Genomic DNA, 21,497 nt, shown 5'->3' on the forward strand with positions numbered 1-21,497 from the left:
TATATTCCAGAAAATCGACTTATTCAAAAGAAATGTTGCCTTTGGAAACTTTTGACAAATTTCTGCCTGTGTTGCAAATTTGTGGATGTTCCGAATATATGGTTTTCAAACAGAATATACTTTCCCATAATTTCAAAGTCGACCTACAGAAAATAATCCCTTCAAAACTCTTAAATTATAAGGAAATGTGATAATAATGATGGTAAACAATATGACGCTGGTAAAATATTATTTAACCCTTTTAATCTCAACCCTGTCTCTAGACGGGCTTCGATCTGAAAATTCAGCAAAAATCTTTTTTAGCAATTACAGATATGCTAAAGGAGCCATTACACTACCGCAAACAAACTCGCCCTTTCTCGTGTTTGGCCGAGGGGCGCGACAATAGTAAGAAATTAAATTATTTAATTAATTAACGGCAGGAATTAAATACATTAACGATTGTTTACGGTCAAAACAACGCCACCTCTCCTTACACTACATTGATTTGACAGTTTGGCACCGCGCGTGTTTGTTGTTGTGTTTGGCTCAAAAATTTGCGTCCTCGAAAAGCAGGGCGAGCAGATAAGTGCCAGCGCGGCACGGGCAAACCGGAAAAGTTCCGCAGCGCCATCCAGGGCAGTGACCAGGACGTACTAGGGACGATATCGAAGCTGGCCCAGTGGAAGCGGCGCATTGAGATACACCTGGATGCTGCGTTTGCTGAAAAGTATCCTCGACTCCAATTCTTCCCATGGGCCACATATTTCGGCAAAAATGGTCCTATTTATTTGGTCTGGTTTCTTCGTCAGCACTCCCGCCAAACAGCTGGGCATGTTCAACGAGACCCATCAGAAGTGGTTTCCCCGATGTTGTCCCGTTGCCACCCTCATCACCGCTGAGTCTTTGACCTCCGTTAGTCCCGTGACGACCTCCATCACCGGTACTACCATGAGCCCGGTGGAAATTCAGGACTCTTCCCGGGAACGGAAAGTTGTGTATTTGTTCACGTGTTAATCAAAGTCCTTAGCTATCGGCAACTTGGCATCTTTATTCCAGACACTTCAAGAATTACTATCTCAACATGGTTCCACCGACGGCCGTCGTCGGTTCCACAATTGATGCGATTCTTGTTGAAATAAATGAAACAACAGAGTTGAGTTTTTTATTTGTCTATATTCAATAAAATCTACAAAAAAGTCACCACCTAACAGAACTGAAGGCCATTTCGAATAACCAACCCTGATGGACTCATAATTATAATGGTCCACTCCCTCCTGGTTGCTCTTCCTTGACCCCTGATCCTGAACCAGCGAGCGTTAGAGTGGCCAGCTAGTCGAACCATTTGCCGGATTAATCACTCCAGCATCCGAGCGTGAGTGGACAACAGATTTTTATTTCATCCGGTGTCGACTTGTTGAAGGCATCGCTGTCACAAGCCACCACCAGCTGCAAAGAAATCTTGCTAGTGACCGACGCAAGGCGCGTCCCAGGATCTCGTCTTCGATTAAACCGCACTTTCCCAGCTTTTTGATTCGCTACTGGCCAATGTAATCATAATCCGCCGGCTGCAACTTCTCCGCCTATGGCACTTTTGCATCGTCCTGCTCAAGAATTTCCTCCGCTTCTTTTTATTTGTCCACCGCGACCAAGCGCGAAACCAAAACAAACTTGACAGCCGAGCGCGTGAAAGAGATACGAAGCAAACCAATGTTTTCAAAGCTGGTGTGGCGCTGTCAAATGTCAAATCACACGAGGAATTTAATTCCTTAATGTATTAAATAGCAAAAAATAATATATTAAGGTTTTAGATTGTGGTAGAGCTCGTAAAAAGTAAACTACTCAGCTCAGTGGTTTGAACAAGAATGATAATTTTATTTTCCGTCATCAATTAAGTCTACTACGATTGGGTCCTCAATCAGGACGCCTACTTGCACCGACACTCCTCCTCGAACTGATCCGGTCGAATCCCAATCGCCGAACGCAGCTTCTCCAACTTGATCCTGGCAAGCGGCTTCGTCATCACATCAGCTAGCATGTTCTCCGTGGGGCAATACTGTAACCTTATCGTTCCCTTCTCCTGCAGATCTCGAACGAAAAAGTAGCGCGTCTCGATGTGTTTACTTCGTCGCTCGATCTTGTCGCTTTCCACCAACTTGATGCAGCTCTGGTTGTCCTCGTTCACCCTGGTTGGTCCAAGAGCTGCCTCTCCAACTTCTTCTAGCAATCTGCGAGTCCAGATGAGCTCCTGGCATCCTTCAGCTAAGGCAACGAACTCTGCTTCGGTTGAGCTCAACGCCACACAGGTTTGCTTCCTTGTGCACCAAGCGACAAGTCCACCTCCGAACTGCAACAGTACGCCAGAATTGGACTTCCTGTCCCGTGAATTTCCAGCCCAATCTGCGTCAACGAACATCTGCAATTCTTCGTTCGTGGCACCCAGCTGGAGCTTGTGATTGATCGTCGAATCCAGATAGCGCAGAACTCGCTTTGCTTCGTTCCAGTCCTGTTGATTCGGCTTGCTGGACTTCTGGGCCAAGATCGACGTGCTCACTGCAATATCTGGCCTGGTGTGCACCGCTACGTACAGCAGACCTCCAATCAAGCTGAGGTAGTCCTGGTTGTTGGGAAGTGGCTTGCACTCCTCCTCCTTCTGCTGCAGGTAGCCGGGGTCGAGTGGTACCTTGGACGGCTTCGCTTGCTCCAGATTAAACCGTTGTACCAGCTTCCGGATGTACGTCGCTTGGTTCAGCTTGTAACCGGCATCGCTTCTCTCGACTTCCATTCCGAGAAAGTGTCGGATATCACCGAGATTGGTTACGGTGAAATTCCGCTGCAGACTCTCGAAGATGGCGTTGAACTCCTCCTCGGTCTGCGTGACGATGACCATGTCATCGACGTAGATTAGAATGTACGCAAACGTATCATTCTGGCGCCGCATGTACAGGCAAGGATCCGATTTCGACTGCTGGAATCCGATCGACTTGAAAGTTGAGTCCACCTTACGGTTCCAAACACGTGCGGACTGCTTCAAACCGTACAGACTCCTCCTCAAACGACAAACGGTCCGTTCGTCGCCGGTGGTGTAACTTTCGGGTTGCCGCATGAAAATTGTTTCCTCCAGTTCGCCGTTCAGATAAGCCGTTTTAACGTCGACATGCTTGACAACGGAGTTCCTGCGGCTCGCAATGGTTAGCAGCACTCGGAAAGTCACCTGCTTCGCCACAGGTGCGAAAACTTCATCGTAGTCCGTGCCATATTTTTGCGTAAATCCTTGAGCCACGATCCGTGCCTTGTGACGAACTACACGTCCGTGCTCGTCACGTTTGGTTTTAAACAACCATTTGCAACCGATCGCCTTCTTGTCCGAAGGAAGCTGCACCAGCTCCCACGTGTTGTTGTCCATCAGCGCCTGGAGCTCTTCGCCCATGGCGGTCCGCCACAGATCAGCTTCGTCGCTGCGCAGCGCCTCGGCCACCGTTCGAGGATCCGTCGACTTCTTGGTAGCACCCTTGCTCGCCTTGAGTCCATGTTTAACGCTGCTGGGGCCGGCTTCCGCAAAATCGACAGAAGATGGGTTATCTGTGGAGTGATGGGACGGCAAGCCTTTGCTCGGAAGGACATAATTTTTGTACTTGCCTGGGACGGCGCGCTCCCTGCCGCTGCGCCTCAACACCTGTGACTCGGGTGGATATAGAGTTTTTCGCGGGGGGAGCGCCAAGATCGTCACGTCACTGTCGTCCGAGCTCTCGCCAACGCTTGATTCAACTTGCGAGAAAAATTCAGCTTCGGACTCCGACTCTTCATCTTCAGACGTCTCTGGCTCGGTCGCAGGTGGCACGACCTCCGGTCCGGAAGGTGCCAACGCAGCTGGTTGCTCCGGGACATCATCGCGTTCAGCGTCAGGTACCGCGGGGTTAGCCGCAGGTAGCATCTCCTGTACGATAGGTTCAGCTACAGGTTCCGAGATGTTGTCAAACTCCAGACTCACGAAAGTACGCACTCGCTTCGGGTTGCTGCTTTCGGCTGGTTTTGCAGTCTCTGGTCGTCCTGCTTCGCCAATGAAGATCACGTCTCGGCTTTTGAAAACGCTCTTCTTCACAGGATCGTAGAGACGATACCCCTTGGTTTGCTCGTCGAAACCGACAAGGATGGTCTCCTTCGATTTCTCGTCCCACTTCTTGCGTTTCTGCTTTGGAATGTGTGCCATCGCCTTGATCCCGAACACTCGAACATGCGACAGGTCAGGCTTGCGTCCACTCCAAGCTTCTTCCGGCGTGAGGTTGTGACCTTTGGTGGGCGAACGGTTGATGAGATAAATCGCAGCTGACACCGCCTCCGCCCAAAATGACTTCGGTAGCCTCGCCTCGAATAGCATACAGCGTGCTCGCTCCACACAGGTACGGTTGACCCGCTCGGCCATACCGTTTTGTTCCGGGGTGTACTCTACAGTGGTCTCGTGCTTGATACCGAGTTCACGTAGACGCTTTTGGAAGGAACGGTTAACGAATTCCTTACCATTATCGCTGCGGAGTACTTTCAGCTTCCGCCCGGTTTGTCTTTCAGCGAGAGTGCGGAACTCGTCGAACGCGTGAAGAACTTCAGACTCGGACTTCGTCTCCAAGAAGTAGACTGCAATCCGTCTCGTCTTGTCGTCCACGAACGACACGTAGTACCTGCTCCCGCCAACTGACGTTTCCTCCATCGGTCCGCAAATGTCCGTGTGCACGAGTTCCAGGATATCGTTGGCACGGTGTCCTTTCTTCGGAAATGGTAGTCTGGTTTGCTTACCCTTAGCGCACACCACGCAGTTGTCAGCAACAGCGTCCTTGAACTGCACTCCAGAGACGAGGCCGTTTCTCAGCATCTTCAAACTTGAATTGCCGAGATGTCCCATCCTTCGATGCCAGACGTCCATGCTTGGTGGTGAAGCTGCTAGGGTCAACGCAACATCCCTCTCCTTCTCCTCGAACTGGAACAACCCGTTCTTCACGTCGTGGCGGCCGGTAGCGATGAGATCGCCATCCGCATCCTCGATTCTGACACCACGGTTGGTAAAACGTACCTCGAAACCTCGTCGAACGATTTGACTCACCGACAAGAGATTGTTGGACATCGAAGGGATGAACTTGACGTGGTTGATTTCAATCGGCAGGCTTTCGGAGTTACACTTCGGCTTGAGCAGGACGGTTCCGGTGGCTACGATGTTCATCGGTTGCTTGTCAGCTGCCATAACGACACCGCTCGCCGCCCGTTCACCAGTCAGCAGGCTACGATTCTTCGTGAAATGCTCCGATGCTCCCGAATCAAAAATCCAGCTGTCATCTTCAAAACCTTCGTTCGTCGCCAACACCGTTGCGAAGGCTGAACCAGTTCTTGATTGGCAGTCCCTGGCAACGTGTCCGTGTCGATGGCAACGCTTGCACTTCGGTCCTTTTGGTTGTTGCTCAGCTGACCGTCCTTGGGCTGCGCTGGGCTTCTGCTTCGGCGGATACGGTTTTCGTCCGACGAACGCAGTCTTCTCCGGAACCGAATGCATTTCCTGGAGTAACTTCGTCTTGATGCTGTCCCCGGTAATGGCGAGACCAGAATTTTCCAGGGCCATCAGCATCGGCTTGTACTCTTCTGGAAGACCAGCGAGTAGGAAAGTTCCGACCCATTCCTCGCTGACGTCAAATCCAACGCCACGGATCTGGTGAGCGGTGGACACGATTTCGTTCACGTAGATCTCCATAGAACCGCATGCCGTGAGGGTCGTCGTAATCAGCTTCCGTAGAAGACCAACGCGCCGCATCAGTCCCGCGTCCTCGAAAGCCGCTTCCAGCTTCGACCAGGCTTCACGAGCTGTCTTGACGCCCTTCACGTGCACATAGACCGTTGGGTCTAGAAGTAGGATAATCTTGCCGCGCGCTTTGCGGCACTTCCGTTCGTCAATCGGTGGCAAGGTTCCGTCAGCGTTCAACGTTGGCTTCACAACTTCCCAAAGCTCCTCCAGTTCCAAGAACGTCTCAACAGCGAATTTCCACGTCGACCAATTGTCCCGGCCGGTTAAACGTTCAATCGACGGGAGACTGAGCATGTTTGAGTGATGGGGAACTTGCTGCGGGGCTTGAGGGTTGTCTTGAACTTGACCGTTGACTTGCGGATTCATCTTTTTTAAATTCTTGAATCTGGGCCAATAACCTTTTAGATTGTGGTAGAGCTCGTAAAAAGTAAACTACTCAGCTCAGTGGTTTGAACAAGAATGATAATTTTATTTTCCGTCATCAATTAAGTCTACTACGATTGGGTCCTCAATCAGGACGCCTACTTGCACCGACATAAGGCCTTTGTCACGCCCCTCGTGTTTGGCAGTTTGCCATTCTCGCAAACAAGGCAAAGTGTATGCAGGCTGACGTTTTTTCAAACAAATACAGACAAACAAACAAAGCAGGCAAACTGTCAAAAAATGCGAGTTTGTTTGTCTGTTTACCGTAGTGTAATAGCTCCTTAAGTAAATGAAATAAGTAAAAATACCTATTTTGATAAAAATCCAAATAAAAAAGTGGGGATTTCTTCCGTATGTCCATTTTTTTCTGGAAAGTCCACATCATAATCTACAACGTTGCCGAACATCGTTCAGAAGTAGAAATTGTCAATACATTGTTAGTGTCTATAATAAGGGAAATATAAGTAGAATTTAGAAACCTGTCAAACCTGGATGCACTCTGGGAACAGGGTATATAATTGATGGATCTTCAAAAGTTTGTTGAATTTTCATTTGCTCATAATTCAAGATATTTTTTTTCAAAATAACTTGTTTGCTTGTTTGATTTTAACAGTTAACTTTTATCACCAAAAAAAAAAAAATCCGTTAAAAAAATAAGTTGTACAGTTTAGACTCGATTTACCGAAGGAATCGGAAAAATTTCACTTGAGATAATCAAAGCTTTGTATAATACAACCACGAAAAAAAATTTTGTTTTTTCGTTGGTTTTTTTTTGTGTATTGTGTTTAAGTATGACCCCTAAACTACGCTAAAGTGATTTAGTATTTGTAAATTCAAGATGGCGGCCAATATAGCGGTGATGAAATGATGAAAAAATGTATTTTATTATTTATCAGGATATCAACTACAGTAGCCCAGTTAAAAAGCAGACAAACGTCAAAAAACCAAAACAAACCAAAATGACCGAGGGGTTAATGGATGCAAAAATCATATTCAATATCTAAAAAAAAACTTTTTTGCAATTCCGTCGTGAAACTACTCACTTTTCCTGTCATTCTTGAACGACGAAATAGCCTACTTTTCTGTACCAAAAATAACAGAATCGAATTGCAACACTTTTCAAAATAAATGCTGAAAAGTTCTACTTTTCAGCACTCAAATGGGTGCTGAAAAGTTGAACTTTTCAGCACTTGTTTCGAAAAGTAATACTTTTCAAAAAAAAATTGATCTAAACGAATTATTGACAAAATACATGAAAATTTGACTTAGAATTTCACTCAGAATGTGTTTTTGGAATTGCAAAAAATGTTGTATGGAACTCGTTGCAAAACTTGATTTTTTCAGCACTCTTCGTATTTATCCAACTCGGTGAACCTCGTTGGATAAATGTACGACTCGTGCTGAAAAAATCCTCTTTTTGCAACTTGTTGCATAAACTACTATTTTCAAACTTTTGTTTAATTTCAAGTTAAAATTAAGGAAATATAAAAAGTAAGCATTGTAAATAAATTTGAGTAACTTTTATTTTTATATTCCATCTGGAAAATATTATGCATCAGTGGTCCCCTCGTTATTTTTTGTACAGCTTAGTCAACGAGCAACATTCTGTGACTGGGCTACGTTCTCAGCCCAGTTTCCGAACAACTACTGTATTCAAATTTGACTAAAATGGGATCACAGAAGTCAAATTTGATGCTTAAAACAAGAAAATGAAAAACAATCCGATTTTTCGTTTGTTTTTGATTAAACAATCCGAAGTCCCAAACAAACCTTCGGATAATCGAGGTGTTTTCCTCAAATCGGCTTAATTAGCCAGTGGACTGTAATTTTTCACTCGGATTTGGCGGAAGAACGAAAAACTCGCGTGCGTTCTCTTCGAGTGACAAGTAAAAACTTAAACGGCTTTATTCCAAGATTGTAGTTTAGAGGTGGGAACAAAATAAAAACTAGCTATGTACACTAAATTGAAAACACCGATTTTTTAACGACAAACATCCTCCCCCATTGAAATGGTGCATTTCAATCCTCCGTTACTTCCTGGTCCAGCGGAAGCAGGCATATCTCCGACACGCCTCGCTTGCACTCGCCCTTCGCTGTTCGTAGTGTCACCACCCTGGTGACGTCGTCCTTGCCGGGATGCAGTGCGATGATTCGACCAAGTTGCCACTGCATCGGCGGAGCGTTCGGGTCGCTGATCAGCACCAAAGCGCCCGGTTGGATCTTGGTGGTTTTCAACCACTTTTGGCGGTTCTGCAGCTCCGGCAAATACTCCGCAATCCACCTCTTCCAGAACTGCTGTTGCATTGCCTGCACGTGTTGCCAGCGGGACAGCGCCGATTGCTTGAGCTGGAGATACGACGGCTCTGGAACTGCTTGCATTTCTCGTCCGATGAGAAAGTGTGCTGGGGTCACGGCGGTCAAATCGTTCGGGTCGTTGGAGCACGGCGTCAAAGGCCGCGAATTCAGCACGGCTTCTATCTGCACAAGCACGGTGGTCAGTTCTTCGAAGGTGAGTTTCTGGTTGCCGACTACTCGCTTCAGGTGATACTTGACCGATTTTACCCCAGCTTCCCAGATTCCACCGAAATGTGGGCTGCGTGGCGGGATGAAACTCCAAGTGATTCCGCGGCTGCTGCAGAACTCCTCCACCTTCTCAACGTGCTGCTCCTCTGCAAACAACTTGGCGAGTCGCTCGAGTTCGGTCTCCGATCCAACAAAGTTGGTCGCGTTGTCCGAGTACATCTTATTCACCAGGCCCCGTCGTCCAGTGAAACGCCGCAGGGCAGCCAGAAACCCATCCGTTGTAAGACTAGAGACCAGCTCCAGGTGTATGGCTCTTGTGCTCATACACACGAACAGGGACACGTACCCCTTTGTCATCATCGGCCTTCGTGCTGCGGTCAGCGACTTGATCAGGAACGGCCCAGCGAAATCAACACCAGTGTGGAAGAACGCCGGGGCAGGTTGCACGCGGTACGACGGGAGATCTCCCATCAGCTGAACCGTCTTTGTTGGATCCACTCGGAAACACGTCACGCATCCCCGAATCACCTTCCGGATAGTCGTCTTGACGTTCATCGGCCAAAAGCGTTGGCGTATCAGTGCAAGCAGGCCCTTCTGGCCCACGTGGAGGTTCTTTACGTGCTCGTAGCGGATGAACGATTCCGTGACAGGGTGCTTGGCAGGCATCAGGATCTGGTGCCGGCTGTCGTACGGCACGAATGCTTGTTTGATCCGACCGCCAACTCTCAGAAGGCCGTCGTCAGGATCGATGAACGGGTTCAGTCCTCGCAGACGGTGCGAGTGGCTCTCCTTCAACGCCAACAGCTCGGTCTGGAACGTCTCTCGTTGCACCAAGCGCAGGATTAGCTTCAGCGCCGCCGCGCGCTCCTCGCTCGTCGGCAAGCCCTTCACCACCACCCTCCTTCTTGAGATGATGTAGTTCGCAAACCGCACCACCAGGCTCATGCTGCGAAGCAGTCGGCGGAAATCTCCGAGCTTGTCGAAGATCCGCAATCGCTGAGTCGGCGCCGCCAGTGCCAGACACTTCGAGGATCGCAATCCCGGGAGGTCCGCGCCGTCGAGAAGAGGGGTTGCACAACCTCGATTGTGCGATTGTTCATCGACACCGGCCCGTCTTTCCAAATGACCCGCTGGATCAAGTTTTTGGGCATCACCCCTCTCGAAATCAGGTCGGCAGGATTGTCATCCGTCGGGATGTATCCCCACCGGTACTTACTGGTCAGCTGCTGGATTTTCCTCACTCTGTTGGCCATAAACAGTTCCAGGTCGTCGGGCTTCTTCGCGATCCAGCTCAGCACCACTTGCGAGTCGCACCACAAGTTCACCGAATCGAAGCAAACATCGACGGCGTTTATCAGCTTGTCAACCAGTTCAGCGAGAAGCAGCGCACCCTCAAGTTCGCCCTTGGGAGTGCTGATTTCTTTCGGGACGTTCTTGACCTTCTTCGGGAGGAGCTTTGACTTGCTGCAAATCAACCGCATCGTGATCTCGCCGTCCGGGTAGATGTTGCGTGCGTACACGCTTGCGCCATACGCATCGTCCGACGCGTCGGAATAACCGTGGAGTTCAACGCGTTCTGCCCTTCGTCGTAGACCCACCGGGAGACCCGAAAGTCGTTCAGTGCAGGCAGCTGCTGCCGGAATCGACGCCACTCGTTGGCCACACTCTCCGGAACCGGATCCAACCAGCCGATGTTCTTCAACGTGCCGACCTTCCGCAAGATCAGCTTCGCAGTTGTCACCACCGGACCAGCCAGGCCAAGTGGATCAAAGAATTTGGCGATTTCGCTGAGTACTTTCTGCCGCGTGAGCGGCTTCGTTTCTTCCTCGGGTGGCAGCACGCTGAAGGTGAACCAGTCCTGCGACGCATTCCACGCCACACCCAGCGTCTTCACGACCGACTTGGCAGCCGCGTCCTTCAGGTCGAACGTTGTTCCCCAGAGGCTCTCCGGGACTTCTTCGAGAATCGCTGGATCGTTTGCGCACCATTTGTGCGCGTCGAAGCCGCCGGTGTTCAGCAGCTTGCGCAAGTCTCGACTCAGCAATCGGGCTTCTTCCACACTCTGCGCTCCGCAGAGTCCGTCGTCCACGTAGAACGATTTCTTCAATGCCGCCGAGGCCAACGGGAACTCCTTCTCGCCATCCTCCGCAATCTGGTTCAACGCCATCGTCGCGTGGAACGGAGATGAGGCCAGGCCGTAAGTCACCGTCTTGAGCTCGAACACCTTCAACAGCTGCGATCGGTCGTCACGCCAAAGTATGCGCTGGTACGGCGTGTCTTCGGTGCAGCTCAATCTGGCGGAACATCTTCGGGATGTCCGTGGTGAAGACGTACCGGTAGCAGCGGAAGTTCAGCAGGATCGACAACAGGTCATTCTGGACCGTGGGGCCAACCTTCAGCGCGTCGTTTATGGACACTCCAGTCGACGTTTTCGCAGAGCCGTCAAACACGACTCTCAACTTCGTTGTAGTACTGCTGGGCCGCAAGACGCAGTGATGCGGCAGGTAGTACGCGGATCCAGGTGGTTCGGACGGTCCGACATCGACTTCCTTCATGTGTCCAAGCTGCTCGTACTCGTGAATAAACTTGGCGTACTCTTGTTTCAGGTCGGGTTGCTGATCAAGCCGCCGCTCGAGGTTCAGGAACCGACGGATCGCCATCTCTCGTGACACGCCCAGGTCACTCTTGCGCTCGTTGAACGGGAGGCGAACAACAATTCTCCCATCTGGCCTGCGACTGTACGTGCTCCGGAAGTGCTCGAGACTCTCTTCAGCCGTCGACGTCACCGGTCGCCGCAGATTTTCGACTCCTTCGATCTCCCAAAACCGGTTCAGCAGCTTGTTCAGCTCTTCGTCCTCGTTCACGGTGCAGAATGTACGTGCGATCACTGGTGTACATTCTGACATCACGCCACCGACCACCCAGCCCAGTTCCGTGTCTCTGAGCGATGGGAGGTTCGCCGCCAGCGTGATTCTCTTCGCCTTCATGAGATCCCAGAATATGCCCGCTCCGAGCAGCATGTCGACCCGGCCTCGCTGGTTGAAGTTAGGATCCGCAAGGTCAACGTCTCGTGGCAAGTTCCACCCTGCGATGTCGATCGTCTTCACCGGCACGTCGCCAGTGATCTTCGGGGCCACCAGGAGCTCGAGGTCGGCAGCAAAGTTGCCAACGCGGGACTTGACCTTCGCGCGCACCAGGTGACTGATTCTGGTCGTTCCCCCCGTTCAATCCGCTGACCTGGTAATCAGTCCGTTCCTTTTTTGCTCGCCAACAGGTTAGCAAAGCGCTCGGTCACGAAATGGTTTTGTGAACACGAGTCAATCAGCGCCCTACACAGGTAGGGTACGCTGCCGGCGCCGTAAACTAGCACTACAGCCGTCGAGAGTAGCGTCTGCTTCCTTGGGGCCTCGGACGTGGTGCAGAGTGTCAAACCTTGGCCGGACTGGGATGTCCCCGCCGTTGTCTGCGGAACAGTTTGAGCGCGGCCTTCCTCGTTGGGCTTCTGCACAACCGTCGACGTCGTGTTCGCAGCCGCCTCCTGCTTCTTCGGCCCATCGGTGTGAAGCAAAGTATGGTGTCGCTTGCTGCATTTCTGGCACGAGTTGGTCGACGTGCACCCGTCGGTGCGGTGCCCCATCCTCAAGCAGTTGAAGCACAGGCCATGCTTTCGCAAGTGGCTGTACCTCTCGTTCACACTTTTCAGCTTAAACTGGTCGCACTTAATCACTTCGTGATCCTGGTTACACACTGAACACTTTGCTTCGCTGGCCACCACCAGCGTCTTCGTTTTGTAACCGAACGTTGCGGTTTCACTTTCTCACTCTCACTGTTCTGCTCCAGCTTATCCGCGATTCTGCGCTTCTCCTTCAGGAACGTGATCGTGGCCTCGTACGTCGGCAACACACCCGCCTTCTGGGTTGCTTCCCATGCTCTGCGCGTGTCTTTGTCCATTCTGGAGGCCAGCAGGTTCACAACCATCTGCTCCCCCAGTCCGTCGACTGGGAGGTTCAGTTTCTTCAGGGCTTCGGTGTTCTTCACGCAGATGTCAATGACCTTCCGGAGCTCTGCGGCGTTGTCGCGGGTTATCTTCGGCAGCGCGAAGATGTTGTCAATGTGCCGATCGATGATCGCACGTTTGTCCTCGTACAGCTCCTCCAAGACAGCCCACGCCGCGTCATAATCATTATTGTTGATCATTTCCTGATCGATGACGCCGGCTGCCTTGCCGATCAGCGCGTCCCGGAGATGGTACAGCTTGATCGCCGGTGCCTCGTTGGTGTACCGCGCCATTATGTTCTGAAACATGGACTTGAACGAGTACCATGTTTCGTATGTTCCGTCGAACTTTGGCAGAGGTACACTTAGTGGCGGAAGATTCGGTTGTGTGTTGGCGACGGCGGGAGCTGCCGGAACGAGCGCAGTGGTCGGTGTGGGTTTCTCCAGCTTCTCGATGATATCGTTGATCCTAAGCGTAAGCCCGCGGCGCAACGCTTCGATCTCCAGCTCGCATTTCTCGTGCTTGGCATGCTCGTCCTCTGAGAGTGCCATCGCGAAAATCTGCTCCTGGTACTCACAGAACTTAGCAAAGATATTCTCGATGTCGCTTAGCTGGAACTTCAGAAAATGCAGATTCCGCAAATTTTCGTTCGGCGCCGCTGCACTGGTTCTCAAGTCCGTCTGCACCCGCTTGAGTCGTCTCTCCGCTGCATCTCGTTGACGCACCAGCGCCTTAAGTTGTTCCTCCATCTTGCGAGCGTTTTCCTTTTTCCGTTGCTCCCACAACTGCTTGCTGATCGGCGTCACTTCTTCCTTTTTCTCGTCACCGCTTTGTGTTTCTTCCTTGGGCACTCCCGGTTTCTTTTTCGGCGTATTCTTTTTCTTTTTTGCACTTTTAGGCGTACGCGGCAGAGTCATGTTTCGACATGCCCGATTTCACTTAAAGGGTGCTACGCCCCCGCCGGAAGTGTCTTTTTCAACGCGTGGGTTCTACGCCCCACGCCACACGAGAACTTTTAGCACGCGCACTTTTTTTCACTCACCAACCCTCGGTCAGTGTTCACTAAACGGTTTCCACCGAATTTCGTCTAAATCCGTTCGTCCCGAGCCGCTCTCCAGCTGCCCGACTTCCGGATCACAAACTTTTCTTCCCGCGTGGGAGCTACGCCCCGCGCCCCACGCCTTCACTCGCGGACACTTTGTTCGCGATTCTTCGACTCAGGTTCCCGCGCCGGCAACCTGTCAAACTTCCGTCCGGTCACTACTTCAGCGATCCGGCCGTGAAGGACCAAATGTTTTCCTCAAATCGGCTTAATTAGCCAGTGGACTGTAATTTTTCACTCGGATTTGGCGGAAGAACGAAAAACTCGCGTGCGTTCTCTTCGAGTGACAAGTAAAAACTTAAACGGCTTTATTCCAAGATTGTAGTTTAGAGGTGGGAACAAAATAAAAACTAGCTATGTACACTAAATTGAAAACACCGATTTTTTAACGACAAACACGAGGCTTCGGATAATCAAGTCTGGACTGTAGTGCTTGTTGTAGTGTGATAGGGCAACACAATCACAGACACTTTGTAAATTATTTGTTGACATGTTTCGTAACAAAGTTTCCCGCAATTGAATGCCACCTTTAGCAAAAAATCAAATAAACGAACAGCTGTCGGTTTTGGAAATCTAATTTAATATAGAAATCTTTGTTGAAACCATCAATAAAAATATGTTTTTTTTTTTTTCTTTATTTTCTATATTTTATTCTTTTCTTTCAGACGAAGCAGCACAAGCCCTCACCCGCATGCGATCTAGTGAAGGCGGTGGCAGCCCGCGAGATAAGAAGTAAGTGTGTGCGAGTTTCGTTCGTCCTGGACGAGATCCCCTTCTTCCCCCTTCTTCAAACAACTTTCTCTTTCACCAACTGGGAAGGAATTCCAGAAACTCCCAAGTATTTGGACTTTCTTCTCGTTTTTTTTTAATTTTCTTTTTCTTTTGTTGATTTGAACCGCCAAAATTTGTTATATTTTTTTTCCTGAAAACCCACCACCAAAAAAATTGTTGCCAACCCGTTTTCATTGACACGACCACCGTTTTTTGCTTCTTTGTTTTCCTCTTTTTTATCTCCCACTTCCTCACACACATTCAAACCTGGTTCCCCGATTCCCGATTCCTCCCACCCAAACCCACACATTCCTCGACGTTTCTTTTGTCACATTCCAGAAATGCTCTTCGTAATTTCAGCTTGCTCTCGCGCTCGCTGCTGGCGGCCTGCACCGACAACGACGTCAACACCGTCCGGCGGCTCCTCGGCGAGGGCAACTCGCTGAACGAGGCCACCGACGACGGGGACTCGCTGCTGTCGCTGGCCTGCTCCGCCGGCTACTACGAGTTGGCCCAGGTGAGCAATTTTTGCTAACTGACTCGTGCGGACTGGACTAACCCACTTTGTCTATCTATCAACAGGTTCTGCTGGCGATGTCGGCGCAGGTCGAAGACCGCGGCCAGAAGAACGACTGCACGCCCCTCATGGAAGCGGCCTCGGCCGGCCACGTGGACATCATTGCGCTGCTGTTGAAGCACGATGCCGACGTGAACGCCCAGTCGTCCACTGGAAACACCCCGCTGATGTACGCGTGCGCCGGCGGTCACGAGGACGCGGTCCGGCTGCTGCTGGAGCGCGGCGCCAACGTCGAGGACCACAACGAGAACGGGCACACGCCGCTGATGGAGGCGGCGTCGGCCGGCCATGTCGGAGTGGCCAAGGTGAGCTAGGATTGAATGTCCGCAGGACAGACTTCTCAGACCAACGGACAAATGATTAGAACCCGAGAGAAGAGCTCTGGAGTCGGAATGCGGCCACATTGAGGTTCCCTTGGGGGAGCTTCTGTGGCCAATGCGTTCCGATTCGGGCGATGACCCCAGTTTGATCTTATCTGATGTTCGGATTAAGTCGCGCATTCTTCAAGCTCTTCCTCCCAAATGTCTTGAACTACAAACTGACAACCCTCTCTCCCCGCAGATTCTCCTGGAGCACGGTGCCGGCATCAACACGCACTCGAACGAGTTCAAGGAAAGTGCGCTCACGCTGGCCTGCTACAAGGGCCACCTGGACATGGTGCGGTACCTGCTGGAGGCGGGCGCCGACCAGGAGCACAAAACCGACGAGATGCACACGGCCCTGATGGAGGCGTCCATGGACGGTCACGTCGAGGTGGCGCGGCTCCTGCTCGATTCCGGCGCCCAGGTCAACATGCCGACCGATTCGTTCGAGTCGCCGCTGACGCTGGCCGCGTGCGGTGGCCACGTCGACCTGGCGATGCTGCTGATCGAGCGCGGCGCCAACATCGAGGAGGTCAACGACGAGGGGTACACGCCGCTGATGGAGGCGGCCCGCGAGGGACACGAGGAGATGGTGGCGTTACTATTACAACAAGGTGAGGGGCTCTTTGGTGGCTTATCGAAGCTCATTCATTCAGTCATTCACCTTTCCAAAAACAAACTCCAACTCCGAGCAAAGTTAACTTGGGGACACCGTGGAGAATTTCGCTTGTCCCCTTGAAAAAGTGGACCATCAACACTTCCCATCTTCTTAATCCACTTTTATTGTATTTATGTAATGATTTTTGTTGAGGTTTTATAAATGCCGTTCTACGCATAATTGTCCCATGTCAGTTTTGGACGATTTTGACTTTTTGACATTTTTAAGTTTAGTTTGATGTGTACTTTAAGAAAAACACATCAAATTTGGTACTTTGTTCGGAAACTCATTAAAAACAACAACAAGCCTGTTTGTCCCATCGTTAAACTTCTACGCATAATTGTCCCACCAAGTATTTTCTTACACGGAATCATTATTTTTACGAAGCATTATGTCTTGTTTACCTGTTGTATAGCAAGAGAATCACAAATAAGTGTGATAAACTACTAACTGGGGCGATTAGGGACACATAGGGCGAATAGGAATCCACGGGACAATTATGCGTAGAAACGCAGAAATCGGTCGAAAAATTTCCATTGCGTTTTTCTCAGTTGCACTTTTGAACATGGGACAATTATGCGTACAGCAGTGAACTAACTTTAAAAGTTTGCTTTTTGGGTATTTTTTATAACCGCCTTGAGTCAGGAGGTATTCTAAAACCTCGCTCCACAAGCTGAATATTGTTCTGGGCCAAATATGAGCAAAATCGGCCAACATTTGCCCTTTGATACCTCGAAGGTGAAGTTTGTATGGGAAAACAATCGAAAAAATGTATGGAAAACCTAATTTTCGTACGGTTTGGTCGGTTTTGTTCCCAAAAGTGAGATTCTCATTCAAAATGAAATGCTCTACAACTTTGTAAAACATATCAAAACTGTAAAACTTAATCCTGAAAATTTATCAGCGATTTAAAAAAGTCGTTGTTGTATGAAAAACTTTTTTTCACCAACTTTAGGCTCGGGCATCAGTGGGTTAATCTCAACCGATTTCGCTCAAAATTTGCACAGATTCTTAAAATAACCCAAAAAATCCTTTTTCGCTTGTGGAGCAGGAGATCATTTTTTTCTGGGCACCCAATGGGCAACCGTCGAATGCTAAATGGTCGAAATTTGATTAAAAAAAAACGTTTAAACATGAGCCTAAATGCATGAATCTTGAAAACATGTATGAAAAGTAGAGAGCCTATATGGAGAGGCGAAATGTCACTCTCAGGGTTCCAATCGAACTATCAAATTGGGATTCCAATCGAGCAACAAGACCATGCAAGAATAAGGTCGGAATCAATGTAAAATAAATTTGACCAAAAATCGAGATTTATAACCATCACAATTATTGGAAAACTGTTGTTTATAAAAAATCTAGTAGTCTCGGATTAGTTTTCAAAAAGCCGTAAGAGCCATTGGTAAACAGAGTCCTTTTTGCATCGCTATTCGACCTACTTACGAAAAACCAATATCAAAAATGCTTGAGATTGTTCATTTACACGTCCTTCAAGTGCCCCAAACTAAAGATGCATGAAATTTTGTTTCATTTTGGAGAAAAACGAAAACTAGTGTCAGAGGTCACGGTGGCTCTTACGGCTTTTTGAAAACTCACCCGAGTAGTTTTTGTTATGTGTGTGTTTGTTTGGTACAAAAAACGTACCGTAGGTGACATGAAACAACAAGTTTTTCAACCTTAAATTGTAACGACTTTGGGTGTTTGACATTTCTCCCAGATCATTTCATTTCCTATGTAGGTCCCTAATGAAAAGGTATTATGAACGGCTTTTAGTTTATTTTTATTCAATTTTCATTGAAATTAGAACTTAAAAAAAATCCTAGGATTTTTGAAGATATTTTTGATATTTGGGGGTTAGACATAAAATTAAAAAAAAAATCTGGAGTTTTTTTTTGGAAAGGTCAAATAAACCAAATTTTCAGTTTTTGCTTTTTGAGTGTTTTCGAAAAAGCCTTGATTCAGGAATATTAAAAATCACCCAAAACGCAAAAACTGAAAATTTGGTTTATTGGTCCTTTTTTTTAAAAAAAAACTCCAGAAATATATTTAGCAATTCGACTTGAATTTGACTTTCTTTTAAAAAATTGCACATGTTTGAAAAAATAAATACAACAATAAAGAATAGATTGGTTATAAAAATAGAAAAAATACTACCTGAAACTAGACCTGAAAAAAGATTTCCAAACAAACTGTTTACGTGATTCATGGATGGTCCCATTACAACCGTCAAGAATATTTTTTGAAGTTAGACTTTTTTTACTGCTTATGTTTAAAAGAATGGGATAACTTAAGGAGCTATTAGACTATGGCAAACAAACAAACAAAATCGCGCTTTTTTGTGTTTGACAGTTTGCCAAACTCGCAAACAAAGCAAAATGTATGCAGGGTGACGTTTCTGCAAACAAATGCAGGCAAAGAAATAGAGCAGGAAAACTGTCAAAAAGTTTGTTTGTTTGTGATAGTCTAATGCGTCCTTTACAAACATTATCACAAAACAAATTCAAGGAATGGAAGCACTCTTTTAAAAATAATTCAGAAGTTATGCTACTTATTGGAAGAACTGCGCAGTATCAAAAGAATGGAAAACTGAACTTACAAAACATTTAAATTTGGGTTTAAGAAAATTAATTTGACAAAATATTTTAGAAATCTGACTATTTTTGTACATGTTTAAATGCATGAATCGTATAAGAAAATTCACTAAAACAAATTCAGATTTTTTTAAAAACTTTTTCACATTCGACCTTTTTCATATTCGACCTTTGTCCACTTTCGACCTTTTGTCCATTCGATCTTAAATCGTTCGACCTTTTGTCGCACGTCCTGAAAAAATCTTCATTTTGCATTTTGTTGCTTAAACAACGATTATGAAGTTGAATAACTGCTGGACAAATGCGCAAAGTGAGAAGTCAGTTGTGAATATAGAAGGTATTGTTTCGTTTCGCAATGTGTTGACCCAGCTGTTGCGAACATTTCTCATTTAGAAAGGACAATAATTTTAGTGTGAAATTTGCTTTTGATTTGCTAACCTTAAGAAATGTCTTTAAGATTCTCTAAATGTGTTGAAAAAATAATATTTGAACAAATCTTTTTCTCAATTTCACAGGTGCAAATATTAACGCCCAAACCGAGGAAACGCAGGAGACGGCCCTGACGCTGGCCTGCTGCGGCGGCTTCGTCGAGGTCGCGGACTACCTGATCAAGCACGGTGCCGACATCGAGCTGGGTGCGTCCACGCCGCTGATGGAGGCCGCCCAGGAGGGTCACATCGATCTGGTGCGGTTCCTGTTGGAGAATCGGGCCGATGTCCACGCGCAAACCCAAACCGGCGACACGGCACTGACGTACGCGTGCGAGAACGGTCACACCGAGGTGGCGGACATTCTGCTGTACTACGGTGCGGAGTTGGAGCACGAGTCGGAAGGGGGCCGAACTCCGCTGATGAAGGCATGCCGCGCCGGTCACTGGTGCATCGTCAAGTTCCTCATCGAGAAGGGCGCCGACGTGAATCGGCACACGACCAACAATGACCACACCCCGCTGTCACTGGCCTGTGCCGGTGGCCATCAGAACATCGTGGAACTCCTGCTGAAAAACGGTGCCGACCCGTTCCACAAGCTCAAGGACAACAGCACGATGCTGATTGAGGCGGCCAAGGGTGGCCACATTGGCGTCGTTCAGCTTCTGCTCGATTTCCCGCACTCGTTGATCAGTGCCAACACGGCCGCCCAGCAGAACCTCCTGAACAACGGTCAGATCCAGCTCCAGCAAGCGCAGCAGCAACTCCAACAACAACAAGCTGCCGCAGCTGCAGCCGCGGCCGCCGCTGCCCAACAACAACAGCAGCAGCAGCTCATCATCACCCAAAACCAGCAACAACAGCAGCAGCAACAACAACTGCTTGCCGCACCACCCGGCCTTCACGAAGTCCCGGAAATGAATCGAGTCTCCAACAAGCAAATGTTCCAACAACACCCCTCTGCCAAGGATGGTGGCGTACTCGACCAGCAACAGCAGCAGCAGCAACAACAATTGCTCGCCAACAACCAAATGCTGGTCGCCGCCAACCCGAATGTGTTCCTCGATGGCAACATCGCGTCGGCCGACCCCTCAATACTCGCCCAGATGCGACTGATCCAGATGCAGGGCTTCAAGGACGGTCTCGCCCACGGCCTGTCCCGAGCGCCCGGCAACAACAACAACACCAACCAGCAACAACAACAGCATCAAGTCCTTTCCCAGCAAATCCCAACCCACTTGGTCGCTGCCCAGCAACAACAACAGCAGGTCATCGCCAACAACGCCGCCATTCTCCAGCAGCAGCAGCAGCAGCAGCAACAACAACAAGCAGCTGCTGCCGCCGCCGCCGCCGGAATTGGCAACAAACAGCGAAGTCTGCTGCGTAAAAAGCAACAACCGGCTGCGACCGCCGTAGCTCAGGCTCAGCAGAACCAGCAACAACTGTCGCCGTTCGAGCCGAATCTAACCAGTTCGGAAGCGCAGCAAGTGCGCAGCGAACCCATCGGCGAGGACAACGGAGGACAGCAGCAGCGGGTTATGCGATCCAACTACGAGGCGCAGTACCAGAAGCAGATGCAGGAAATGTACCAGAAGGTGAGTTTGGAGAGGGAACGCTGAGGGGTCGAACTTGCATCTAATTGCTTCTTCTTTTTCTTCTTCTTCGCAGCAGAAGGCCAACATCCAGTTTATTTGTGATTCGAACGGTCCGCCGCCGACGCTGTTACCGCCCACGGGAACCTACATCGATATTACGACGCCAGCTCAAGGTAAGTGGATCATCTGTGTGTGGTGACCTCTCCAGTACAAGCTTATCCTCAACCGTTTCTCGTCTCTTGTTGTGTGCTGCCCACGCTGCAGGACTGATTTGTGGCACCGCCGGGGCCAGTTTCACCACCACCCCGAACGGGGCGCCGCCACTGCTCGGGCCAATGTCGACGCTCGGCGTTGGTCACCAGCAGCAGCAGCAGCACGCCATTCCAGGCAAGTGCCGCTGTGACAAAATTCCTTAATTTTGAATGTTCTGTTAATTTGGAAATCTCAAACATTGAAGTGAAAACACTTTAAATATTTTAAAACTGTTCAGTAGAACTAAAATTACAAAATTCTAAAAAATATCTAGTGGGTTAACCATATCAAAAAATAAAGAAATAAGCTAAAACTCTAATATTATTTCATTCTAAATTTTTAACTATAAAAAAAGTTATCTTTCTAAACCTTTTTTTTTTGTATTCCGTTATTTCTTTCATTCACATAAGGTCTTTGCAAATATTGTTTGAAGTTTATGTTTTAGAATTTAGAA

At 48.7% G+C, this 21,497-nt stretch overlaps 1 protein-coding gene across 4 annotated transcripts in view; it reads left to right on the forward strand.

Moving 5' to 3' along the window:
* Positions 1-21,222, forward strand: part of LOC6033904 (ankyrin repeat and KH domain-containing protein mask) — a 78,012-nt gene extending 56,790 nt beyond the window's left edge. For 2 of the 4 annotated variants that reach the window (XM_001844241.2, XM_038261391.1), the window contains exons 4-10: positions 14,475-14,541; positions 14,920-15,097; positions 15,163-15,462; positions 15,719-16,133; positions 19,284-20,791; positions 20,865-20,964; positions 21,056-21,222. In XM_001844241.2, coding sequence (XP_001844293.2) covers positions 14,475-14,541; positions 14,920-15,097; positions 15,163-15,462; positions 15,719-16,133; positions 19,284-20,791; positions 20,865-20,964; positions 21,056-21,207 — 2,720 coding nt within the window. In that variant the 3' untranslated portion in view covers positions 21,208-21,222. The remainder of the gene's footprint in view (positions 1-14,474; positions 14,542-14,919; positions 15,098-15,162; positions 15,463-15,718; positions 16,134-19,283; positions 20,792-20,864; positions 20,965-21,055) is intronic. The other 2 variants (XM_038260352.1, XM_038260916.1) reach the window with 2 other exon arrangements.
* Positions 21,223-21,497: the final 275 nt, after the last annotated feature.

Source organism: Culex quinquefasciatus, chromosome 1 (genome assembly GCF_015732765.1).
Source record: "Culex quinquefasciatus strain JHB chromosome 1, VPISU_Cqui_1.0_pri_paternal, whole genome shotgun sequence".
NCBI lineage: Eukaryota > Metazoa > Arthropoda > Insecta > Diptera > Culicidae > Culex > Culex quinquefasciatus.